This window comes from Lissotriton vulgaris, chromosome 1_1 (assembly GCF_964263255.1).
Source record: "Lissotriton vulgaris chromosome 1_1, aLisVul1.2, whole genome shotgun sequence".
NCBI classification, from domain to species: domain Eukaryota; kingdom Metazoa; phylum Chordata; class Amphibia; order Caudata; family Salamandridae; genus Lissotriton; species Lissotriton vulgaris.
The window spans coordinates 2,112,407,026-2,112,432,331 of NC_141685.1; the positions used below are offsets into that span (position 1 = coordinate 2,112,407,026).

At 41.8% G+C, this 25,306-nt stretch overlaps 1 protein-coding gene across 1 annotated transcript in view; it reads left to right on the top strand.

Moving 5' to 3' along the window:
* Positions 1-25,306, top strand: part of LOC147751672 (tetraspanin-11-like) — a 1,044,069-nt gene that overhangs the window by 797,352 nt on the left and 221,411 nt on the right. The window contains exon 7 of the mRNA XM_086939141.1: positions 13,774-13,860. Coding sequence (XP_086795267.1) covers positions 13,774-13,860 — 87 coding nt within the window. The remainder of the gene's footprint in view (positions 1-13,773; positions 13,861-25,306) is intronic.

Genomic DNA, 25,306 nt, shown 5'->3' on the forward strand with positions numbered 1-25,306 from the left:
CCTCCACTCCCACTCGGAAGCAGGCGAGAGGTACCGAAGGACAGAGTGGGGCCTCATTTTTCCCGAGCGGGTGCCGGGTGAGGTGAGGTAACTTCCCACATAACGCTGGGGAAGGATAATCTATCCAATTTTCCACCAGTCAACATTGGGGACCCACGTTCCTGGTAGGATTATTTTGATCTGATATTATCTTGCTTCACTTTTTCACAAAAATATTGTCTTCACTGACATTGCAGTTGTTATTAGATCACGGTCCTGAAGAAAGCTGGATAAAACCTATCCATATAGCTGAAACATGTCGACCACTCTGCACTGCGCCTTCACATAGTCATATTCTCACACTATGTGGCGTCATTTTAATCTTAACACTGTGACAGTGCCTATTAAACATATTTTCTGTTACAGTAGTTATTTTTATATTTTTCACTCACTTTTCACATAACACTGCACACCATCACCACCTAACTGAAATACATTGTGGCTAGAGGTCTACCTTGGAATCCATCTCTGCACCATCACTTGATGGGTTGGGTGAGACTTGGATTTACCATCCGTATCCCACGTGACGATATTCCGCCACAATGGTGGTCTGATGGGAGTTTTTCAGCCACATGTAATTTCTGGGTGTTTCATGATTCCTTCTAGTTCATAACTCCAGTACAGCACACATCCTGTTTGACTTTATATCTCTTGTATATTGTTCCTGTTATAATTTGGGTTTTGAGATATTGAGGTCCTTAAACCAACCCACACAGACCCCCCTACCTCTTCTTTTTTCCTGATACAAAGAGTCCCACGACAGATGCCCGACAACTCTAGCACAACCATTCTTTGTATCAAAAAGTTGCAGTCTTTGTTGTGATGTGGTAAATTCAACATACACTCAACATAATTAAAACACGATGAGTTTTTGAAAAGGAGGTTGATTACTGTATCTTGCAGTTAAAGTGCCAGTACACTTGAAACATAGGCTCCCTATGTTTAGATTTTACAAGTATGGACTACATGAGCAAATGGGGTAGCCAATTGCTCTAAACAGACAACTTAAGTGCCAGGGTTTATTTTTTATCCCAGGTACCGGTATCCCAATCTTTTGGAAAAACCTTTACACAGGCGGACAGCTCAGAACTGGACATTTGGGATCAAGATTTCTGGAGCTGTGAGCCTTGTTCAGATTTGTGGCCAACAATCTAAATTTAAAGAGCTACATACCCTAGCTGTTAAATTTAGCTAGGGGTTCCCTACTCGGGACAAAAGAGTAAGAAGGGAAAGTTCCTAGGGAATAGTGTTCCAAGTGTAATACACAGGCTACTCCTCCTCAGCGATATTGAGGGATGAAAAGCAAAGACCAGACCCTTGCTATTCTGTGTAATCCGTATAATTTGGGATTTTTCTCGTCCACCGGACCAGCTTCTCTATCGTGGATAGGGATTACTGACAAAATATCGACCTACAAAATATCGACCTACAGGAATATCGAGTCAAAAATATTGAGGGCAAGAATATCGACATCCTATCTACAACATGGTAAGAACAAAAATATCGAAAAAATAATATAGATGTTAAAAATATCGATGTTAAAAATATCGTTTTTTTCTTTTAAAATATAAATGTAAACAATTTATAGCAGATAAACAATTCAGTGACTGGATTACGTCGTCTCTGGACACTCTGCTTCCAAAAATCACCACTTTCAAGCAACCAAAAAAGATATCCCCTGCTCCGTGGTACACTCCGGAACTTAAAATCTTACGGCAAGAATGTAAAAAGACCGAACGTTCATGGAGACGTGAGAAAACAGGAGCGAATAAAAAAATCTACTCCATTTCTCTTCTCAATTATAAAACCGCTATCCGGATTACCAAAAGCGTGTTCTTCCAGGAGAGAATAGAGAGAGCAGGTGGCTCCGGGAAGGAATCATTCGCTATCCTGAAAGAACTTTCAAAACCACCAGTACAAGATCATGGACCCCCCTCTGACCCTATAGCCGATCAAGAGAGATGCCAACAACTGGCTAACTTTTTTCAGGACAAAATACAATTAATCCTGGATTCAATTCCCCCCTTGCACCCGAGGGAAGAAACCGTTTCTCCTCATTCGACTTCTCTCACCGGCCTATCCACATGGGGCCAGGTCACCTCAGATGAAGTGCAAACAACGCTTAACTCTATGAAAAGTGGCTCCCCTAGAGACCCTGCTCCTCTTCGGATGCTTAAAGAGGTAGCCCCTTCCATCATCCCCGCCCTCACCCAGTTGATTAATACGTCACTTCAACAGGGAGTTGTGCCCCAGAGTTGGAAGAAGGCAGTGGTAAAGGCCTTATTAAAGAAACCCACTCTGGACCCTGATAACCTGGCAAATTATCGGCCCATTTCCTTACTCCCAGGAGTAAGCAAAATTGCGGAAAAACTCATCAATAAGAAACTCTCAGAGTATTTAGAAGCCAACAACAAGCTAAAAAACTCCCAGACGGGCTTTCGACCAGGACAGGGCACGGACATCGCCCTCCTGGCGGCGGTAGAGGAAGCCAGAACGCTGCTAGATGGTGGAGGATCAGTGGCAGTGATCCTCCTCGACCTTAGTGCAGCGTTCGACACCGTGGACCACCAGCTCCTCATCGAAAGGCTGGCAAAAGTTGGTCTAGAAGGCACAGCCATATCCTGGCTCTCATCCTTCTTGACACAACGATCCTATCAGATCTGGGAGAAAGACGCCCGCTCCTCCGAAATGCCCCTCCAATGTGGTGTGCCTCAGGGCTCCTCCCTGAGCCCTACATTATTTAACATATATATGTCCACATTGGAGGAAGTCATTACCCCTTTCGGAGTGAGTGTCATCAACTACGCTGATGACACCCAATTAGTGGTGTCGTTGTCCCACCCTCAACAACAGAAAGCCGATCTCCTTAACTGCCTCACGCAGGTCCATCACTGGATGAATACATCAGCGCTAAAATTAAACGGGGCAAAAACCGAGGTCCTTGTACTCGGCCCAAAAGGAACCTCATTTCCGTTGGACATGTGGCCAACATGTCTAGGTCCCCCCCCAGACCCAAAGACAGAGGTAAAAAGCTTGGGTGTCTGGATCGACTCGGAGCTCTCTTTCGCCCCACAAGCAAAAAAGGTCGTAGGGACCTGTTTCGGTCTGCTTAAATCCTTGAGGAAAGTCCTGCCCCTTCTTCCTCCGAAATCGCAAAAACTTTTAGTCCAGGGTCTTATTATATCTAGACTGGACTATAGTAATGCGATCTATTTGGGTGCACCGGAAGCAACATTGACTAAATTGCAGAGGATCCAGAACACCGCTGCTCGGATCATTACCAACACCCCGGCCAGATCTTCGGCCAAGCCTGCCCTCAAACTCCTGCATTGGCTCCCCATAAGGGAGAGAATTAAATTTAAAGCCCTGTGTTTGGTGCACAAAACCCTGAATAACCAAGGCCCTCCAATTCTCCGAAACTTCATTACCCCTTACATAGCCACAAGAACCCTTCGCTCTAATGCAGAAAACCTTATCAATGCCCCAAGGTTTAGGAAAGCACGATCAGGAGGAAGACGGTTCGCGGTTCATGCGGCCCGTCTTTGGAACTCCCTCCCACGAGATCTTCGTCTGGAACCCCACTACCTCCGTTTCAGGAAACGATTAAAAACACATCTTTTCCCCTAGCCCTTATGCTCCTCCCGTTAACTCAGTCCTCAGTCATGTCTCTTAGGTTCCTCAGCGCTGGGATACTTCCGGGTGACTATGCGCTTTATAAAAATAAATAATAATAATAATAATAATAATAATAATAATAATAATAATAATAATAAAGTAAATAACATTAATAAATAAAATTTACATAGTTAAAAGTATCTAATAGTGTTTAAAATTAATAAATAATACATATATAATAATAATACATTAATTAAATATATACAGTAAATATATAATATATATGTACTGAACAATAAGTAGTAATAATTATTTTACTAATTTATAAATTAATAAAATATATTCTAATTTACTAATACATTTACAAGCATAAAACAATTACATAAAATGTAAAAAATATAAAAAATTAAATATACTTATAATATTTTTAACATTAATTATTTAAAACGTTGGATAGCGTAAGGGTAATAATTACTATTCCCACTCCAGAGAGTGCAACAGTAGGGAAAGCGTTGGATAGCGTAGGAGTATAAATTACTATTCCCACTCCAGAGAGTGCAACAGTAGGGAAAGCGTTGGATAGCGTAGGGGTAAAAATTACTAATCCCACTCCAGAGAGTGCAACACTCGGGAAAGCGTTGGATAGTGTAGGAGTAAAAATTACTATTCCCACTCCAGAGAGTGCAACAGTAGGGAAAGCGGTGGATAGCGTAGGGGTAAAAATTACTATTCCCACTCCAGAGACTGCAACAGTAGGGAAAGCGTTGGATAGCGTAGGGGTAAAAATTACTATTCCGACTCCACAGAGTGCAACAGTAGGGAAAGCGTTGGATAGCGTAAGGGTAAAAATTACTATTCCCACTCCAGAGAGTGCAACAGTAGGGAAAGCGTTGGATAGCGTAGGAGTAAAAATTACTATTCCCACTCCAGAGAATGCAACAGTAGGGAAAGTGTTGGATAGCGTAGGGGTAAAAATTACTATTCCCACTCCAGAGAGTGCAACAGTAGGGAAAGCGTTGGATGGCGTAGAGGTAAAAATTGCTATTCCCACTCCAGAGAGTGCAACAGTAGGGAAAGCTTTGGATAGCGTAGGGGTAAAAATTACTATTCCCACTCCAGAGAGTGCAACAGTAGGGAAAGCGTTGGATAGCGTAGGGGTAAAAATTACTATTCCCACTCCAGAGAGTGCAACAGTAGGGAAAGCGTTGGATAGCGTAGGAGTATAAATTACTATTCCCACTCCAGAGAGTGCAACAGTAGGGAAAGCATTGGATAGCGTTGGGGTAAAAATTACTAATCCCACTCCAGAGAGTGCAACACTCGGGAAAGCGTTGGATAGCGTAGGAGTAAAAACTACTATTCCCACTCCAGAGAGTGCAACAGTAGGGAAAGTGTTGGATAGCGTAGGGGTAAAAATTACTATTCCCACTCCAGAGACTGCAACAGTAGGGAAAGCGTTGGATAGCGTAGGGGTAAACATTACTATTCCGACTCCATAGAGTGCAACAGTAGGGAAAGCGTTGGATAGCGTAAGGGTAAAAATTAGTATTCCCACTCCAGAGAGTGAAACAGTAGGGAAAGCGTTGGATAGCGTAGGAGTAAAAATTATTATTCCCACTCCAGAGAGTGCAACAGTCGAGAAAGCTTTGGATAGCGTAGGGGTAAAAATTACTATTCCCACTCCAGAGAGTGCAACAGTAGGGAAAGCGTTGGATAGCGTAGAGGTATAAATTGCTATTCCCACTCCAGAGAGTCCAACAGTAGGGAAAGCGTTGGATAGTGTAGGGGTAAAAATTACAATTACCACTCCAGAGAGTGCAACAGTAGGGAAAGCGTTGGATAGCGTAGGGGTAAAAATTACTATTCCGACTCCACAGAGTGCAACAGTAGGGAAAGCGTTGGATAGCGTAAGGGTAAAAATTACTATTCCCACTCCAGAGAGTGCAACAGTAGGGAAAGCTTTAGATAGCGTAGGGGTAAAAATTACTATTCCCACTCCAGAGAGTGCAACAGTAGGGAATGCGTTGGATAGCGTAGGGGTAAAAATTACTATTCCCACTCCAGAGAATGCAACAGTAGGGAAAGCTTTGGGTAGCGTAGGGGTAAAAATTACTATTCCCACTCCAGAGAGTGCAACAGTAGGGAAAGCGTTGGATAGTGTAGGGGTAAAAATTACTATTCGAACTCTAGAGACTGCAACAGTAGGGAAAGTGTTGGATAGTGTAGGGGTTAAAATAATATACTTCTAAATAAAAGCTTTTTTTTGTAATAAAAATAAAAACTATTAAATAAATATAAACCATACACAATACCTATACATAATTAATAAAGACAAGATTATCAAAATATATTTAACCAAAAATAAATATTAAAAAATGCAATTTTATAATATTTCCGAACCAATTAATAATTAATTATCAATTATAATATTTAAAAAAAACAATTAATTTAAAAACATTATTACTTAATTACATTTAAATTACTTCACACCATATTCCCCTATAAACCCACTACCCGCAACAGAACACATTTATCTATTTATGAATTAATTAAAAATATTTAACAACTATTTAAAATGAATTACCAATTAATTAAAATTACTTACTAATTAATTGAAATTAATTAGCAATTAATTACAATTAATGTATAATTCCTACTAATTAATAATTAATTAAACATAATTAAATTACTTCCCACCCTATTCCCCTATAAACCCACAACCCGCTACAGAACATATATATCAATTAATTAAAATAAATTACCAATTAATTAAATGTATTTACCAATTATTTAAAATTATTTATTAATAACTACTATTTAATAAATAATTTTACATAATTAAATTACTTCCCACCCTATTCCCCTATAAACCCACAACCCGCTACAGAACATCTTTATCAATTAATCAATTAATTAAAATGAATTTCCAATTGATTAAAATTAATTAGCAAATAATTAAAATTAATTTATAATTCCTACTAATTAATAATTAATTAAACATAATTAAATTACTTCCTACCCTATTCCCCTATAAACCCACAACCCGCTCCCGTAATAAAACATATACTTTGCTTATAAATAAATATTTTTATATATTAAATTAATACACATATCATATTATATATTTTAAATACTTAAGTAAAACATATAACACATACATAATAAAAAACTAAAAAATTATACAATTATCGATATTAGTGTCATCGGAATTAGTGACATCGATATATATGCTATCAATATTACTAACTTCGATATTACTTACATCGATATAAAGAATTTTGATATTACTTACCTTAGGGTCGATATTCTGTCCAACGATATTCTTGACATCGATATTCTACACCTTCGAAATTTCAAACACGATATTTTGGTAGGTCGATATTTACAACTCGATATTTTGACTTTGTACCGTGGATAGAATGGTCTTCCCTAACAAAGGCATCACAAGTCTCTTGGTCAGGACAATGATCTGTGGGATGATGCCAAAATTCTCTAAGAGCTCAGGCAACTTGTGGTGCCATGATCAGCCAAACAGCAGGTACAGAAATCAGGTCGAAGCCCAACTGTTGTATGTGGCGGGAAACGGACATCACGCCACTCTACATTCATGTGAAGTGAATTGCACTACATAAGAGTGGACGAAAGGGATGAGAATTCATTTAGGAAGCTAGCTAGTATTATGATTTTATAAAACCAGTACGTTTGTTTATCTCTTTGAGCTGAGTATGTAAGCAAACATGATGCAAGAGGCCGTTGAACATAGATCTCTTCTCAGGTGCCTAATAATGATACAGTCGGAGGTCCGCAGACTCGGGGACTGACTCCAGTTCCGCCGCAGGTAGCTCTGACTAGAATTGGGGCAAGCCACAGGAGAGTCTCTAGATAGTCGGGCTGCACACATAGATGAAAGAGCCAGCAGAGGATACAGGCCAGCCAAGTATCACGCATCAGGTGTGACCCTAATGCATTTCAGTGTGGTGTCCCTAATCACCGCACTGAAATGCAAAGTCACGCATTATAGCGCTGCCTGAGCCTGACTTGTCAAGGCGAGCAATGCTTATGCACCAAATACTGAAATCTGAGTGGCAGAGTGCGGCGCGCTGCTCCCAGCAGGCTTGGGGCTTGGCTCAGGCTGCTAGCAGGCTCTTGTAACAATGTAACAAGATGTATTCTCCCTAGGCGCACTGCGACTAACGTCAGGAATCAGTGCATCCAACAGCTAGGAGGAAGCTTAGTCAGTCAGGGGGTGTGGTCAGGTCTGTTTTGTCAGACACACTCTAGTCTTTTCAATAGGCGAGAGGACGTCCTGCCACAGGCGGCACGTCACGTGCCAAGCTAGCGGCAGTTCAAGAATTTTGGTTGCTGGCAATATAGCGGCACAGGCAGCTTGCCGCTATTATTCAAAATACATTGATCATCCCCCGACTGTACCAACCTGTCACCCCACACCAGAGGGGGCCAGCTAAGAGTGACAGAACTGACTGCGGCGCTGCCGGTCGGTGTGGTTCCAGGCTCAAAAGCCCACCACCAGCAGCACACCACATTCCATGTTGTGCAGAGCTGGGCAGCCCTGTGTGAATGACCCTGGCCGGCGGTCTGCGGCCCGCGGTAGAATCCGGGTCGTTAAAGCAGTGAGTAAGTGGAGTGAGTTATTCTCTGCTTTTATTTTGTGAAAATGTGCTTTATAATAGCGCGCACTGCATATTCCACTAAAGCCATTCATTCCCAATTCACACGCATAGCAATGATGATGAAAAAGGCTTACGCGCCACAAGCAGTGTGAAATGTTAAAAATGCGACAGTAACTGTTGGATATAGATACTGTTTTATTGGCAGAGCAGGCTCTTTCTAATGTACACATGCCTCAATATCCTCATAGCTGCCAAGGTTTCAAATCGCTATGTGTGACATGTTCATAATTTCAGTGTCATTATGAGTGACATTACAACGACTATGAGTGACACTTTGTCACAAGGAAAATTAAGCAATGAAGACCAGGGAAACACATAAATATCAGAAAATACACCCAATTGAGTAACAAGAAACACTAAGAGGATCTTAGAACTTCTGCAAAGCACTTGAAATGGAGGGCAGGAGAGGCACGCTCATAGCCGAGGGGTCACAGCCTGGCAGCAGGCTGTGATTTATTTTACCAAAAGGCACACAAATAAAAGACTATGTTGCACAGCCTTACTAGTCCTGTAAGCAATTATAACATAATATGTGGCACAAACAAGGTTTACTTAGTTTAATTAGGGTAAATGCAAAATACACTTTACCTGCGCTAACTCTCTCAGGCCCTTGTAATGCAGCATGCAGACTCCTCCTCACAGCATCTGCTGAGGCGGCGCCGAGGGCAGTGGGCTGGGGTCAGGTGACATTTGGTTCCTCCTGCTCGAATGCGCAGTTACACTGATGTGACCTCAATGTCCTACGACTCTCTGATGGAGCACAGTGGTGTTTGCCCTTCATGTACCCTCTATATACCAGTGCCACAGTAGGCAGACTGGCGAAAGTTTTCAACACTCCTCTCTGAGACTTTCCCCCGTCAACCTGCTGGAAAAACTACAAACAACCTCCTCTCCTCCATAGCCCTGAGGTGCAGGTGTGCATCAGAACTGAGGACTTGTACCTTAGGAAGGGCACATTAATGTTTACATAGTTGATCCCTTCACTGCCAGCAAAGAAGAGTTTACTACAATGGAATGTTTCCCACAAACATTCAAGTGGGTAAAAAGCCTTGGCTTAGAAAATTAAATTCCATCCTTCACTTTTTGTTGTGAAGAAGTGACTTCAGTCAGGCACCAGGAGGTATTGAAGTTTACTGTGTGGAAATTGCTTTAGTTTGCAAACAACCAATAATACTGACGTCCAGGTGGGGTGAGGGGGGCACAGTTTCTCTTTTTAGGGGCCCCTTCACAGGTGCTGCCAATTGGTGTGCTCTCATTTTTGGGAACTGTGTCATATTTTTCATTCTTGAACACGGCGCCCAGCACTTCAGATCACCTGCACTATACAGTACTGTGGTTCGAGCAGCGAGGTGGGAGGAGCTGCTCTAGCACCTCACTCACTGACTTTCTTGATCCCTGAAGTGGTCAGTACTTTGCCCAGATAGTCCATCTCCACACTGTTTTACCGCACGCAGAGCGAGTGCTTGGGCTTCTGGTTCACGTCAGTGCGCGTGGAAAGAAGTGAAAGTCCCTTTTGGCCCCGCACGGGGGTGTGCGCACCACCCAATTAAAGGCCACGGCACCATTTAAATAATGAAGAGGCCGCTGCTGCTGGCTGTGACGTGCGCGGGGCGCATAATTTAATTCATATAGAGGGCGGGAGGCTGCCGCCGTGCGCACCATTTAATTCATGGTTGAACTTCAAGTTCAATCATGACTTAAATGGTGCGCATGGCCGCACAGACTTGAGGCTTGCAAGTAGCTTGATGCCGGCTTTGATAACTGTGAGACTGGGTGAGGGGGGCCCCGCACGGGGCTCCTGGAGTGTGGGGCCCCCCGCACTGCGTGGGCTGCGGGGGCCTGTGTTGCGTCCCTGCTGCCAGCGTCACCACAGCTGCTGGCCTCCCCACAGCAGCTGGCCTCACCACTACTCCTGTCCTCACCTCAACTGGTAGCGTCACAGGCTGCAACAACACCTGCAGTGAAAAGAACCAGGAGGCATGTTGTGGGCACACTCCGGGAAATGGAGTCTTCAGCAGAAGACACGGTGGGGAGTGACACATCAACCGTGGCAGTTTTGGACAGCAATGCTCCTCAGCAGTCCACCGCCGAGGGGGCCCACACAGGTGCCAAACGCCGCAGGGCCAGGGATAGCAGTCAAAACCAACATGGCGAGGGTCCTGGTTTCTTCTGCGGCCTGGAGGCTAGTATGGTAAAGGTGCAGCGCATGCAGGGGAAGGCCATCCAGTCGGTCCAACGACAGATGAAGCTCCTAAATGAAAATTTAAAAAACATTGATAAGGGTATTAGCTCAATGACGGAGGGAATGAGAGAGATGTCTGCGGGCATGCAGGACATGTCCCAGTCAGTGTTGCTGCTGTGCAGAAAGCTGGACGAGGACAGGGCAACAAGGTGCAGGGAGAGGCTGAGGTCTGAACAACACACAAGGGCAGTGAACCGGCTAGCCACTAGCGCTACGTCAACATGCAGGAGGGACTGGCACACAGCAGCATTGAAGCCTCCAGGGGCCTTGTGACGGTGACAAGTGCAGTTGAGGTGCTGCTGACTACTTAGTCGGCAAATACTGGTGCTCTGGATGTGGGGGAGAGCGAGGAGACCACCAGTAGGACAGCATGACCCCCCTGTTACTGACACCCAGAGGAGCAGCAAGGCGGCATGGGGCTGCCAATGCCCACACAGCCAGTGAGGACACACAGCCAATGGCATCCAGCACCGGTGGGCATGCCCACAGACACTGATGCTGCCCACACTCCCTGAACTGGAATGGGTGAAGTAACCCAGGACTTCCCTAATGGATGGCAACAATTGGACTGGCACATTTGGACCTTTGTGTACTGGCGTAGTGCCAAGATATTAAAACTACGTCGTGTACAAAGATCTACTGGCTGTGTCTCCTTACTTACTTAGAAATAGTTGCGTGTGATCTCTGCCCGTCTTTGTCTCCCATCTGTTGCTGGCGCCACTCCTGCTGTGTTGGGCTCAGGGTGTGCAAATTCATCATCCTCAATATCTGTTAATTCTACGTCTGTTCCTTTCCTAGTGGCAAGGTTGTGCAGCATTGCGCAAGTTGTAATGGTTTTACAGCAGATGAGGGGTGAGTACTGGCGTGCCCTCCCCTTTTGTGGAGGCAGCGGAACCTGCTTTTTAAATGCCCAAAGGTGCGCTCCACAACATTGTGTATAGATGTGTGTGCCACGTTGTATCGTCTCGCACTCGGGGTTGATGGGTTCAGGTAGGGAGTAAGGATGAATGAGCGGTCGGCATATGCGCTATCGCCTATGTGGAATAGAGAGAGCCATTAATCACATGCACAACAAAAGCTACATCGGCAGTTTTTTTCAGGGCGTGTCACAGTGTTTTACCTAGCAGGTATCCTTTTCCAAATTCCCCCGCTGCCAGGCGTGTGTTGATCCCACTGTTCTGGAAGATGTAGGAGTCGTGGGTGCTTCCAGGGAATTTGGCCACGATGTCTGTGATTATGTTGGCAGCATCACAGATTACCTGCACATTTATGGAGTGGGTGGACTTTCTGTTCCTGTAGATGTACTAGGTGGCTGCAGGTGGGCAGATTGGGATGTGTGTGCCATCAATACAGCAGATGACATGTGGAAACAGTGCCATTTGGTAAAAGTCAGTCTTGGTCTTCAGCAGTTCTACATGTAAGTCAGGGAAGCTGATGTAATGATGCATTCTCTGCATCATCGCCTCCAGGAACTTCCTGAAGAAACGGGACAGGCAGCTCTGGGACACCCTACCTACCGCAGCTATCACTTCCTGGTAACTGCCAGATGCAAGGAGGTGTAGGCTACAGAGCACCTGCACATGTGGTGGTATGACGTGCGCCCTTGGTGTTGGGTGCTCGAGGAGTGGGTGCAGGTCCCTTATCAAGTCCAGGATGGTGTGGGCGTGTAGCCTGTACCTTTCATGGATCTCTGCCTCAGTAAGTTGGAAGAGTGTGATCCGCTGTCTGTAGACTTGCTCCTCCCGTCTCCAGATCACCACTCCTGCTGCCTGCAGCCGTAGCCGCCTTGCTATCACATAGAAAGCCGCCACTCTGATCACACTGTTGCATTTTGTTGCCTGTTTTATGACCTGCACCTGGTTACCACCTGCTTTTAATCCATGGTAATTACCGACTCATAAATACCGAATTTCATGAAATTCGGTATTTCCGATTTTACCTGCATCTCTTTTCTCTTTTTTACCATTTCTTATTTACCGAATCGGTAAATAAGTGTTCAGTAAATACTGATTCGGTAATTTGGAATTCGGTAATGATGAATCGGTATTTACCGATTCATAATTACTGAATCCTTATTTTTGGACTCCTACATCTCAAATGCCTAAATACCGGTCAGTAACGGCTAATTTACCGAATTTCGACCGTTACCAACCTGTATTCAGCCACCTACATATGGCCCATAGTTCTCTCCTGGGGCGGTACAGGCAAATTAGATGATGTAGGATTTGCTGCCCTTCTTGAGCACCACACAATGGTCCATACAAAGAGCTTTGAACTGATTCGTCTTTTGTATCTGCAGCCAATGTAACGTAGTTAGTGCAGAAGAGGCAGCATGTAAATTTAGGGATGGCCAAAAGTATCTTGCATTTTAGATCACCTAGAGATTTGTAATGACTGTTTGTGGACTTCCCAGATAAAGGGAATTCCCGTAATCGAGTCCGGGTAATAACAGGCCTTGTACATCAACTCTGCATACAGGTACTGTTAGCCAAACAAAAAACTTCCTGAGGGTTCTTAGTAGGCCAAAACAGCTAGATGATAATTTTCTAGCCGTAACCTCCATGGTGAGTGTGCTATCCGGCGTAACGCAGAATTTTTCCCTTCTGACTTTGAGGAGGGGCGATCTCCAAGAGAGGCGGGCCAGCTAAGCTCATTCCATAGTGAAGGATTGTTGCCAACTACCAAAACCTCTGTTTTGTTGCTATTTAACTCTAGGCAGCTGGCAGCCATCCAGTCTGCAACTTGCTTTAGGCAGGTGTTACATTTTTGCAACATTATTCCTGTATTAGGAGTAAGAGAGACAATAATCTGTGTGTTGTCAGTGTATGACACAATTGAAAAACTCAAGGAGCAGGTGATGTCTGACAATGGACGAACATAAAGATTATAAAGTGCGGGAAACCTTAGGCAACTGGCCTCCTGGAGCATCCTTAAAGTGTAACATTTTTCACTGTGTTCCTCATACGCTTTCCTTTATATGTAATATTTTCCAACCTGTTTGTATGGTAGCATGTTGGTTAGGGCACTCATACACATTAAAATATAACACGCCCTTCAAATATTACTTTTTTGGTTAATTTAACTGTAAAAAAATAAAATATAAGTATGCTAGTGGACCATAAGTATATCTTTCTTTCCAAGGCTACTTCAGGCTACTTCAGTAACCTCCAATCATTTCCCTTCTAGGGCGGGTGTATTACTAAGCTGGAGAAGTTCCTGGGAGATCATCTTCTCGTTATTGGCGCAGTGGGTGTAGGAGTAGCCTGCCTACAGGTATGTTGTCTACTCTTGTTGTATGCATGAAGAGTAGCTGCTTTCATGTACACTGTATCTACACTGACTTACTTGATTATTTATCATGTTTGATATTACAGGATGAATGATGCTTTTAGTGTAAAAAGCAATGAAATAATGCAGCATATCAGTAGATAGTCTCTATTTTCAGTGACACTGATAATCATAAGTAGAGTTATATGTTGAATGAGGTCTTTCTTTCCCACTTCCGAGATACATGTGTGCAGCATATATGTACTGTAGTTAATTCTATACTCCTCACTAGGAGAGAAGGCATGTTCTGCAATTTCAGCTTGTATGTCTAGAATTTAAACTGCTTTGTCTCTCTAAGAGGGGTCTCCGGAAGCCACTGCCAATCCAATCTGGAACAATGGAAGCGAAGATCGGCCTTTTTTATTTTTAATAGAGCTATGATTGTCTGCCTCGGGTTTGCTGATTGTACGTCTCGCCGCATGTCGGAACGTTGTACTATTCCTCGAACATCGTAGTAGCTTTAAGGAGCTGATTGAAAGATTGAAGAACGACCCCGTCTGGCATTTTGGAATATGTGCATGCTTACGTAATCCTCCCAGATCTCACAGCATCGGATCCGAGCATCCGTGTCGAGTCCGAACGGATGGTTGCAGTCACCACCTTGGAGTGGGTGCGCATTCATCGTCTAGAAATCGTCTAGGAATCGTTTTACCCGATCGCTTCGAACCCTTACTAATTCCCTGGTTGCCGCCGTACCATTTTAAGGACAAGAGGTGCGCGGAACGTTTTAAGTGGAGTCTCGCCGGGAAATCTTGAAAGTGAATACACTCTCTCTAATTGTATCCCCCTCTCCTCTTCTGTGTGCCCTGACGAAGGTGTGGCCTTAGACCTGGCATAGCACCGAAACGCACGTTGGCGTTTTTGAGTCTGTCCTGCTATATTGCCATCTAGTCTCCTATTCTACGTCTGGAGACTACCAGGACGCAATATATGTATAGCATCTGGCTACTGAAGCATGATGTGTGTGGGATGATTGAAGAATGGATGAGTTTGTGTGAACTAATTGAGTTTTTGGATGCTTGAAGAATGTGTGCGTCTGCTGTGAAGATTGATTGAATGTTTGTAGGGGTGTGTGGGATGTTTTTGAAATATTTTTGTATGCATTATCATTGACATGTTTTGTCTACTTTGCCCTGGTGTTTTGTAAAAAAGATATATTTATACTAAAGAAAAGAAATAAACGTTGAATTTTTTCTATAATGAGTTGATTCTGATTTATTTTCTGGTTTCAGTGAGCTTACTACTGCGAATCCTAATGTAGGACTCTAGTAGAGACTTAATATACAGTAGAACGGGCAGACTGTTTTGTTCTTTGAATTAGCCTATGATTTTCTGCCTGTTTGTTCACAAATATTTAAACCCGGTCAAAAAGGACTGGTCTTGCTCTTGCAGCAGTACGTTACCACATTTTATTACTACTCGAGCCAGCTGCAGATAGTAAGTCTTTATACTTTCTCTATCTGGTTTATGATATTAGCTTCATCCCTCTTTCTGTTTGCTGCAGAAGTCTAGTGACATGCTAATGGCCTTACCGAAGAATCCACAGAGATGCATAGAGTGCACGTCCTGATGATGTTGCTGCAGAATTCCAGATTTGCAGTAGTACACTAAATTACAGCTCCTCGATTACAGTTTTTACTTCCTAAGGCATCTCTGCATTTGGCTTGTAAGCTGCTTAAACTCCTACTTTTTTATGTAGAAGCTGAAGCCATTGTGAGCCACCCTCACAGCAGAGCTACCATGGCTGTGTGCTTCTCAGTAATTCTTGTAGCAGTTCATTCTAGCTAGTTATATCAATAACCATGCCTAGAAATATAAGGACCATTATAATAAATGGGGTAACCCAGTCAAGTGTCAAAGGACCTGGGTATCGATCGATAAAGAAAACAATTGGTCCTAGACAATCCTAACTATACTCAATTTGTGTCTGTAAGAGAGTATACTATGACAACAATTCATATAAGCGAAATTATATAGTCTAGAGGCACATTCAACAAGGCAAAAATCATAGATTGGAGGCCACCGAAGATTCGTTAAATTGCAAACATCAATTTATTTGCACATTGAGTATTATTCATAGAATGAACTTCAAATATAGAGGCATAATATGCAGCATGTAATATTGACATAGTTATTTTCAAAGGGAGAAAGAAAGGTGTGAAAGTAAGTTCTCATGTTTAGAATAGAAAATGAAGATGAAGATCATCAAGAGGCATATAAAAAAAAAAATTCAAATATGTTATGGCAACTGGGATCAGGCATGAATTCCTGAAAGTGCCGGTATCCCTAAAATATTGGGCCTACCCCTGTACTCAATTTCAATTTTGTTAAATATTTTACAATTCGTGTCACAGTGCGACTTCATCTGGGGCCGGGATATGAGGGGAGTAGATTGTTGGGTGTAGGCCCACTGGGGGCATGTCGGTATTTCGACCCTGACGCAAAAGGGTAAGAAGACTCCTCTGCTGCAGGTCTTTGAAGTAGGTTGAATCATGAGCTGAAGGCAGGTTGATAGTTTCTTCATAAGATGTATTGGCATAACGAATCTTATCCAGCAACCAGCAGGTCAGGTCTGGAATAACTGTTCAGGTTTACTTACAAAGCTATCACAGAATGTCATGACTCATTATACATTCTAGCATGGCATACTAGGATTCTACATTAGACATTGCATGTGAAGAAGAAGGCAGAGGCAGATTACCACACACCTCCCCTCTTTGCTTAAACGAATTACATAAAAACAAATATGCATGAACTAAAACCATTTATACATAGTCAGAAAGATATAATGGTAATTTACCAACTCTAGATGAACTGCGAATTTCATCTTTTATACCAGGTTGTGGTGAGATGCATCCACATTTCCACTTGAGCTGTGATCCAACTTGCCTTTAACTACAACCACTCTACTCAAGTTCCAAATGCGATGAGTTTTTATCGCATTTCTAAACACTTTATAACCTTAATTTCTTTCATGAATTTGGAATTGGCATTTCCCATTAGACCAGGATGTTTTATCATGACCAGATCTCCAACCACTACCTTGGCAGTTTTCACACCCTTTTTCGCATCAAAATAACTTTTCCTCAACTTAGCTTTCTCTTCATCCTTTCTCTTAATTTCAACACCATTACATTTACTTTCTTTTCCTCTACCTAGTTCATACTTGTTTATTCATCCTAGTTTTACATTAGTATTTGGAACTCTTCCTCTGAATAATAAGAAAGGTGTTTTCCCTGTTGTGGAATGGGGAAACAACATATATTCTTCAATCTTCTTCATTACTTCAGATTTCCAATCAAGAGAAGAAGACTTTGCAAGAGATATGGTGTCTTTGATCACTTGATTAAACCTCTCTATCATACCGTTGGCCTTGGGGTGATAAAGAGAAGAAGTTTTATGTATAACCCCTTTAGAGGAAAGAACATTTTTCATCTCCTCAGAAACAAGCTGAACTCCATTGTGCGTCAATAATGATACAGGAATCCCTTCTCTCGAGAACAAGTCTTTCAAGCATTAGATTATGTGCTTGGAGTCAATGGTTGATAAGAAGAAAAATTCCGGCCATCGTGAAAACATGTCTATGACAGCTATTATAAAAATGTGTGTACCATTACTAATGATGGGACCTAGAATATCCAAGGCAATATCTTGCCAAGGCCAAGAAGGCCGTCTCCTCAACACCATGGGTTGAATGCGAGGACTTTTATATTTATCACTTAAGGAACACGTAATACAATCACGTATAACTCGCTCAACTTCCCTATCCATCCCTGGTCACCAATACGTCATACGTAGTCTCTCTTTATATTTGGACAAGCCACCATGAGAAGAATGCACCATATCAATGAGTTCTTTCCTAAGAGAATTGGGAGGAATATTTCTTGTACCACGAAATAACGATCTTTTGTAAATGGACAGTTCATTTCGCAATGGCCAGAATTTCTTACAACCGTCTAGTCCTTCTTTACTACTCACCCAATCTTTACTAATCAATTTCATAACTTCATTCAAAATCTCATCATGATGCATTTCATCACACCACTGTTTTTCAGAAATTACATCATGTTCAATTACACAAACCCACTCTTCACTATCTTCTACATCTTCATCCTCTACTTCTGATTTAGGAGTCAAGGGAGACAAGACATCAGCAACCTTGTTCTCTAAACCTGTAATATAACGTATCACAAAATTATATTCCTGTAGACCAATTACCCATTTGGTTATTCTACTGGAAATTGAGTCCAGTCCCTTCTTGCTAAAAATTTCAATTCGGGGTTTATGATCAGATCATACCTCAAACTCAACACCCCAAAGAAACTTTTTTAATTTCTTTATTGCCCAAAACACTGCCAAGGATTCTCTCTCCACCACGGAATATCTTGTCTCTGGGTCATTAAGAGTACGAGATAAAAACATTATGATTTGCATTCCACTAGGGCCCATTTGTTGCAAAACCGCACCCAAACCTTTTTCACTCGCATCAGTGATGAGTACTGGCTTAAACTCTGGGTTAAAACTACTGAGAGAAGGGGCAGTTTTGAGTTTTTCTTTGATTTTCAGAAATTCATCTTCACAAGCCTTTGAGCATTCAAAGTCAACTCCCTTCTTCAACAAATGTCTCATGTTGACAGCACAATCAGCAAAATTCCTCACAAACTTAGCTTAGTACTCTACGACACCCAAAAATTTCATGAGCTCCCTTTTGCATGAAGGCAAACTCATCTCTTGAATGGTGTTAATCAAATCAGACCCAAGTCATTTATTGAATTTGTTCTAAATTTGCACTTTTCAGCTTTAATGCTCAAGTTATGCTCACAGAATCTTCCCAAGGCATCCATAAGTCTACCATCATGTTGTGTCTCATCATCACCATATACCAAAATGTCATCCTGATATACATAAATACCATGAAGGCCATGCAGAATTTTCTCCATAACTCTCTGAAAAACAGAAAAGGCTGACACCAAACCTAAGGGCATGCGCTTGAATCTATAAGTACCAAAAGGAGTTATGAAAGATGTGAAGTCCTTACATGTCTCTTCAAGTTCTGTTTGATGAAAGGCTGAAGTGAGGTCTATTGTGCTAAAGACTTTGGCACTACCTAACATTCCCAATAACTCGTTTATGTTGGGTAAAGGATACTTATCAACCACAACACACTTATTTAATTGTCTCAAGTCGATGCATAATCTCAAATCTCCATTATATTTTCTAGCTGCTACAACCGGAGCCAACCATTCGGTCCCCTCAACGTCTTCAATTATGCCCCAATCCTTAAGTTTGTCTATTTCTTTTCTCATGTCATCTCTTACCGTAATAGGTACACCCCTCACTTTACAACAAACAGGTATAGAGTCTTTCTTGAGAACATTCTTATGTTGATACCCTTTAAGATAACCCAATTAATTTCTGAAAACTTTGGGATAATTTATTTTGAGCTCAGCAACAAAGCTACTGTCAGACTTTTCAACAACTACAGAATTCACCTGTTCTCTCAATTGAATTGGAGGATCCATATTGGGGTCCAGATAAACTCCAAGATCACCTTGATGGATCCAACGTATAATACTGTCCCCTTTCGTTGAAACATAAATATTACCCGAAACAAGTCTACCTTTATACTCAATGAGACCTATGAAATACCCATGTAACTTGATGGGTTCTCTATCATAAGCCAAAGAATTAATATCTGTTTTTAAAAGATTCACTCTCCCTTTCAAATTTTTCAAATAAAATTCACCCGAAACAATAGTAATTTTAGCACCTGAGTCAAATAAAACTCTTGTGCTAGCTCCTTCAACAAGAATATTGTCACAGGGACTATTTCTTTTTTTATCCCCATTCACTACTTGCACAACGATTTGTCCACCCTCATAGTCATCAGTTTCTGACTCCTCATACTCCTTATCATACACTTCAACTTCTTTAACTTTACGTGTAGGTGTACTTTTACACAAAGAAGTCAAATGACCTTTTTTCTTGCACTTTAAACAAGTCTGACTCAAGGCTGGAAGTGTCCTGTTTTACCACACCTAAAACACTTAACATTTACCCACTTTTCACTGACTCTTTTGTTGTGCATTGCTGCACCTTTTTGTTTTTCCTTAAAGGCAAGATCTGTTCTACCCTTGATTTGATTTTCTTGAACTTTATAGACTTTATCTGAGTCTTTTGTTAATACTGCAACACATTTCAATTAGTGTTCTCTCCTCTTGGGAGCTGGTTCTGACGGGCGGGGTCGCAAATCCATGGTCACCGCTTTTTTGGCCCCCATCCTTAGGCACCCCTCCCATTCCTTCCCCTTCAGTTAAAACGCTGGGCATTACTCTTAATCACCAACTCACCTTACATTCACATATTAGTTCAGTTGTTTCCTCTTGTTTCTTTTCCCTACGGACTATTAGGAAAATTTCCCGTTTTTTTTCTGTGTCAGCACTTAAACTGATCATTATGGCCATGGTACTGTCAAAAATTGATTATGGGAACATCGTCTTCAATGGTGCCCCCGCATATGCCCTTCACCGTCTACAGCTGGTCCAGAACCAGGCAGCCCGCCTGGTTTATGGCCTGGCTAAGTCACACCATTCCACCCCCCTTTTAAAAAACCTTCACTGGCTCCCTATCAAGCAACGGGCTCTGTTCAAATTAGGATGCCTTACATTTCAAGCCCGAGCGGGCACAGCTCCGGCATTTATCAACTCTGCCGTTACAAACTATTGCCCGCCGAGAGCCCTTCGTTCCTCTTCTTTGGGCCTGCTAGTAGTACCCCGTTTTAAAAAGAAAAGAGCCGGTGGTCAGAAATTCACAGTTCTGGCCCCCACTTTTTGGAACGCCCTTCCCCCTTCAATTAGACTCCTACCATCCTATATGGAATATCGTAGGGCCTTAAAAACCCTCTTGTTCCAGCAAGCATTTACTGGTTAGCCGCGTCCCCCGTTTGTTTGCTTTTACCACTGTAGCTCCCAGCGCCAAGAAACTGCTTTAGTATACGAGCGCTCTATAAATGTTTTTAAATTCCAAATTCTTGGCAACCCCCAGTACCTCATCTAAGGTGGGCTCATCTCGTAACCACAACTCCTCCTAGACCTTTTCCATAATACATCCGAACATTAATGGGTCACAAATTTGTACGTCAGTGAGATTATCAAATTTGCAAGAAGACGCAAGCTTCCTTAAGTACGTAACATAACCTTCCACTGTTTCTTCACTACCCTGCATTCTTTTTGCAAACTTATATCGCTCTGAAATTGTGCTCACCTTCGGCAAATAATGCTTATCTAAGTTTTTTTATGCATATCTTGTAATCATTAAGGCCATTGGCTTCCTCTCCAGACAAATCAGGTAAGTGATCAAAGACATCTTGGCCTTCTGACCCCAAACAGTGTAACAATAATGAAGATCTTCTTTCATCACTGAGCGAGGGCCCACAAACCCTCCATACCTTTCAAATACTACCTTCCATTCCTTCCATGGAATTAGAGGATCACCAGGAGCACAAAGAAAGAAGGGTGCAGCAGTGACGTTTTGCATGTTTGATACACAATTAATACATTAACCTACTTTTTTTTTAACAGAGTACTCAAATTGTCAAAATCCCAAACATTCCTCTTAAGTTGAAAAAGAGCTATACATTACAATAATAATAAAAGGAATTAATTTGGGAAGGCAAAATGAAATTACTCATTGTGTGCAACAGCGGACAAAATGTGGAATTAATACATATACCTAAGATAAAACAGTAGATGTAAAGTCAATAGGTCACTTCAAGATCTTGTCTTGTCCACAAGCATGATGTGCGCATCAGCGCAGTCAAGTAAGTAATTTGTCTTCTAGCGTGAGCTGTGTGCATCTGCGTGAAGAAATGATGCACCTCGCTGAGTAATTCCAAGCTGTGTGCATCAGCGTACGAAGTAAATGCAGCCCAATGAAGAAGATCCTGCTGTTTGCATCAGCGTGAAATCGATGCACGAAGAACAATAAATCAAAAATAAACTGCGTGCCAATTAAGCTTGAAAAGAATCCTGCTGTGCGCATCAGCGTGAAACTGATGCACAATTAACAAATATAAGCTGTGCGCAGAAGAAAACGGCTTTCATGCTCACTCGCTGAATTTCTCACGATTAGATCCCAAGACAAAATGGCTTCCACGCATTGACGTTTGCGTACGTGGAGCACCTTTAACGTCGTCTGGTATTAGAATGAAGAGCATCTGGGAACTCCACAGATGAGCAGTAGAGAAGCTTGTTGTAGAATGGGAGGGTCGCGTCGTGTTCAGGATTCCAAGACTGCCACAACAGGTAACAAGTTAGTTGTAATGACTTTGTTGTTATTAAATTTCGATCCGCTGAATCCTACGCATGTGCTCCTCTTCCCTCTTTTTTTTTTTTTATAAATAAATTTATCGGAAATGCACTCTACAGCATAATCATGAAGGGCGTCATAAGTTGAAGGCAAAGCTTTTCATCACGCTCAAAATAAATTTATCGGAAATGCACTATACAGCATAATCATGAAGGGCTTAATAAGTTGAAAGTAAATCTTTTCATCACACTCCTTATTAAAAGTCTATGATTATTCACTGCTGGTCATGGAAGAAAAGTCTTCTTAGGCTTAATATTTGGAGTGTAACGAGTTAGTTAGCTTGTCAATAAATAACGGGATGAGCCTGCATCGAGAAAACACCAAGCAACAAAATTTTAAATTATTATAACAAGAGCTTGAATAATTATGCGGCGAAAAGCTCCCAATTTTTTATTATAAAGAAAACTTAATTTCTTTAAAGCTAGTTCATTAAGTTCAAGCAAGGTTTTTTTTTTTTAAAAAGAGATCCAAGAAATAATTGTCTCTTAGAAAAAACAGCTTGAAAATTCAAATTGATGCTCCTCGCCAATCTTCCTTGTTGAGATTCTTTGAACTAGGGGTGGGCGGAATTTGCGTAATCGCGTTACGCAAATCTCCGTGAAACTGATCGCAATCGCTGTTGCGTGCTCGGGGGAAAATATCTCATGAACACGCATTTTGAGAACGCAAACCAGCAAAAAATTTCACGAAGTCGAGGAACGCAGAATTTTGGGCAATTTTACACAAATTCCACAAATTCCCCAAGCGGAACGGAATTTGCGACCCAGTCCTACTTTGAACTGCCGACTACGCCATTGAAGTAGGTTGAATTATGAGCTGAAGGCAGGTTGATAGTTTCTTCATAAGATTTATTGGCATAAAGAATCTCATCCAGCAACCAGCAGGTCAGGTCTGGAATAACTGTCCAGGTTTACTTACAAATCTATCACAGAATGTCATGACTTCACTCAATGACTCATTATACATTCTAGCATGACATACTAGGATTATACATTAGACATTGCATGTGAAGAAGAAGGGAGAGGCAGATTACCACAGTCTTCCTCATGACAGGGAAGGGGTACCAGAATGAAGGTCGTGGTGAGAAACACTCCTGAGATTACTTCAGGGTCGTGCTGCAAATAATTCTGTTGAAGTCGCACTGTGCACTGTGACACGAATTGTAAAATATTTCACGGAAATTGAAACTGAGTACAGGGGTAGGCCCAATATTGTAGGGATACCGGCTCTGTTAGGAATTCATGCCGGATTCCAGTTGCCATAACATATTTGAATTGTTTTTTTAAATAAATTTTTCTTATATGCCTCTTGATGATCTTCATTTTCTATTCTTCACATGAGCACATACTTATACACATTTCTTTCTCCCCTTGAAAATAACAGGGTCAATATCACATGCTGCATATTATGCCTCTATATATGAAGTTCATTCTATGAATAATACTCAGTGTGAAAATAAATTGATGTTTGCAATTTAACGAATCTATGGTGGATTCCAATCTATGATTTTTGCCTTGTTGAATGTGCCTCTAGATTATATAGTTTCGCTTATATGAAATGTTTTCATAGTATACTCTTACAGACACAAATTGAGAATAGTTAGGATTGACACCTGACACAATGTTCACATCTACCATTGGCTGCTCAACAATAACATGTATAATCATGGTTCATTGAAGAAAATCATACCAACATAAGCTGGACCCTGCTAGCTTTTCAGGTTACTACTAGCACTAAGAAATGTTCAAAGCCACTTAAAATCACTATCGCAAGTAAACATCAAACCCCTGGAGACTCGAGCATCATCCTGCCTACACCCCCGGACACTACAGCTAGGAGTCACTATAAGATCACAATACCACCACCTCTTGTGATATGGGAGGAAACTAGTGAGGCACACATTTGCCCCCCTCATATCTGCACTTCATCTCCCACTACACCATCTTGCCTGAATCAACTAAAGTCTTGTACGAGGTCCTTCTGTCAAGTGGCACATTAGATCATTCTAATAACAATACACTCATGATCTGATCTCCTCACCAAAAATTCATAGAGCATAAAAGAGAAGGTGGGGTAACGCTAGCCTACCTAAACCACCATCCTGCACCAACATACCTAATGTATCCCAAGCAACACTCATGTGCATAGTCACTCTCAGTTACATTAACCCACAACAGCTCTCTCAATACAGCAGTGGACTACCATTCCATAACCAGGCACCCAAATTCTTGGAGGAATGTTTCAAAATGACAGTCAATCTAGAGCACAAAGCCTACGAAATCTTTATTTGGGATGAATTAAACTTGTTTGTTTGACAAGTCAGAATTTGCTGCACATCGAATCCAAAATTCGCTGCCCTGTGCTCCTCACTGAGGATTATTTTGGAAACACAAATTGTGGGATACACAATGGACATCAGAATTATTTATAATCAGAAACACTCTAATTTAGTGGTGAACTGCAATTATGGTTAGATTATTCTTTCCGATACCAGCAGCCTAAACCATATAACTGATAAACCTACCACATGCAGCAATAAGTCTACCATCTCCTATAAGATGCTTGAGAAACATTTGCGTATTTACTCATATATACATATTTGTGTGTTGCACACTGCATTACTGAACTGCTACAAGGTGCTAGAGAGAAAATGAGAGAGAAGCGAGTGGGCACATTTTTGTATGTTAGAAGATTGTTGTATTTGTGTAGAAGTTTAGACAGGTTGTTACACAGAAATGGCCAAAGCCACTGAAACACATCTGTCACATCTAGCTGTTCGTTTTGTGGGGTCTATAAGAAGGTTAAGTTTGTTAGAGCATAGTGGCCTCGTCTAGGAGTATTGTTTGAATTTGTTTGGTAAGTATCTTAGCCAGTGGCAGCCGGTAATTTTAGTGGGATGGGGGGCACATACACTCACATCCATGCATTCACACAAATGTACAAACACACCCATTCACGACACTCACTCACTCACTCAACTACAAATACAAATACATACACGCATGAAAGCACACACCAAAAATCA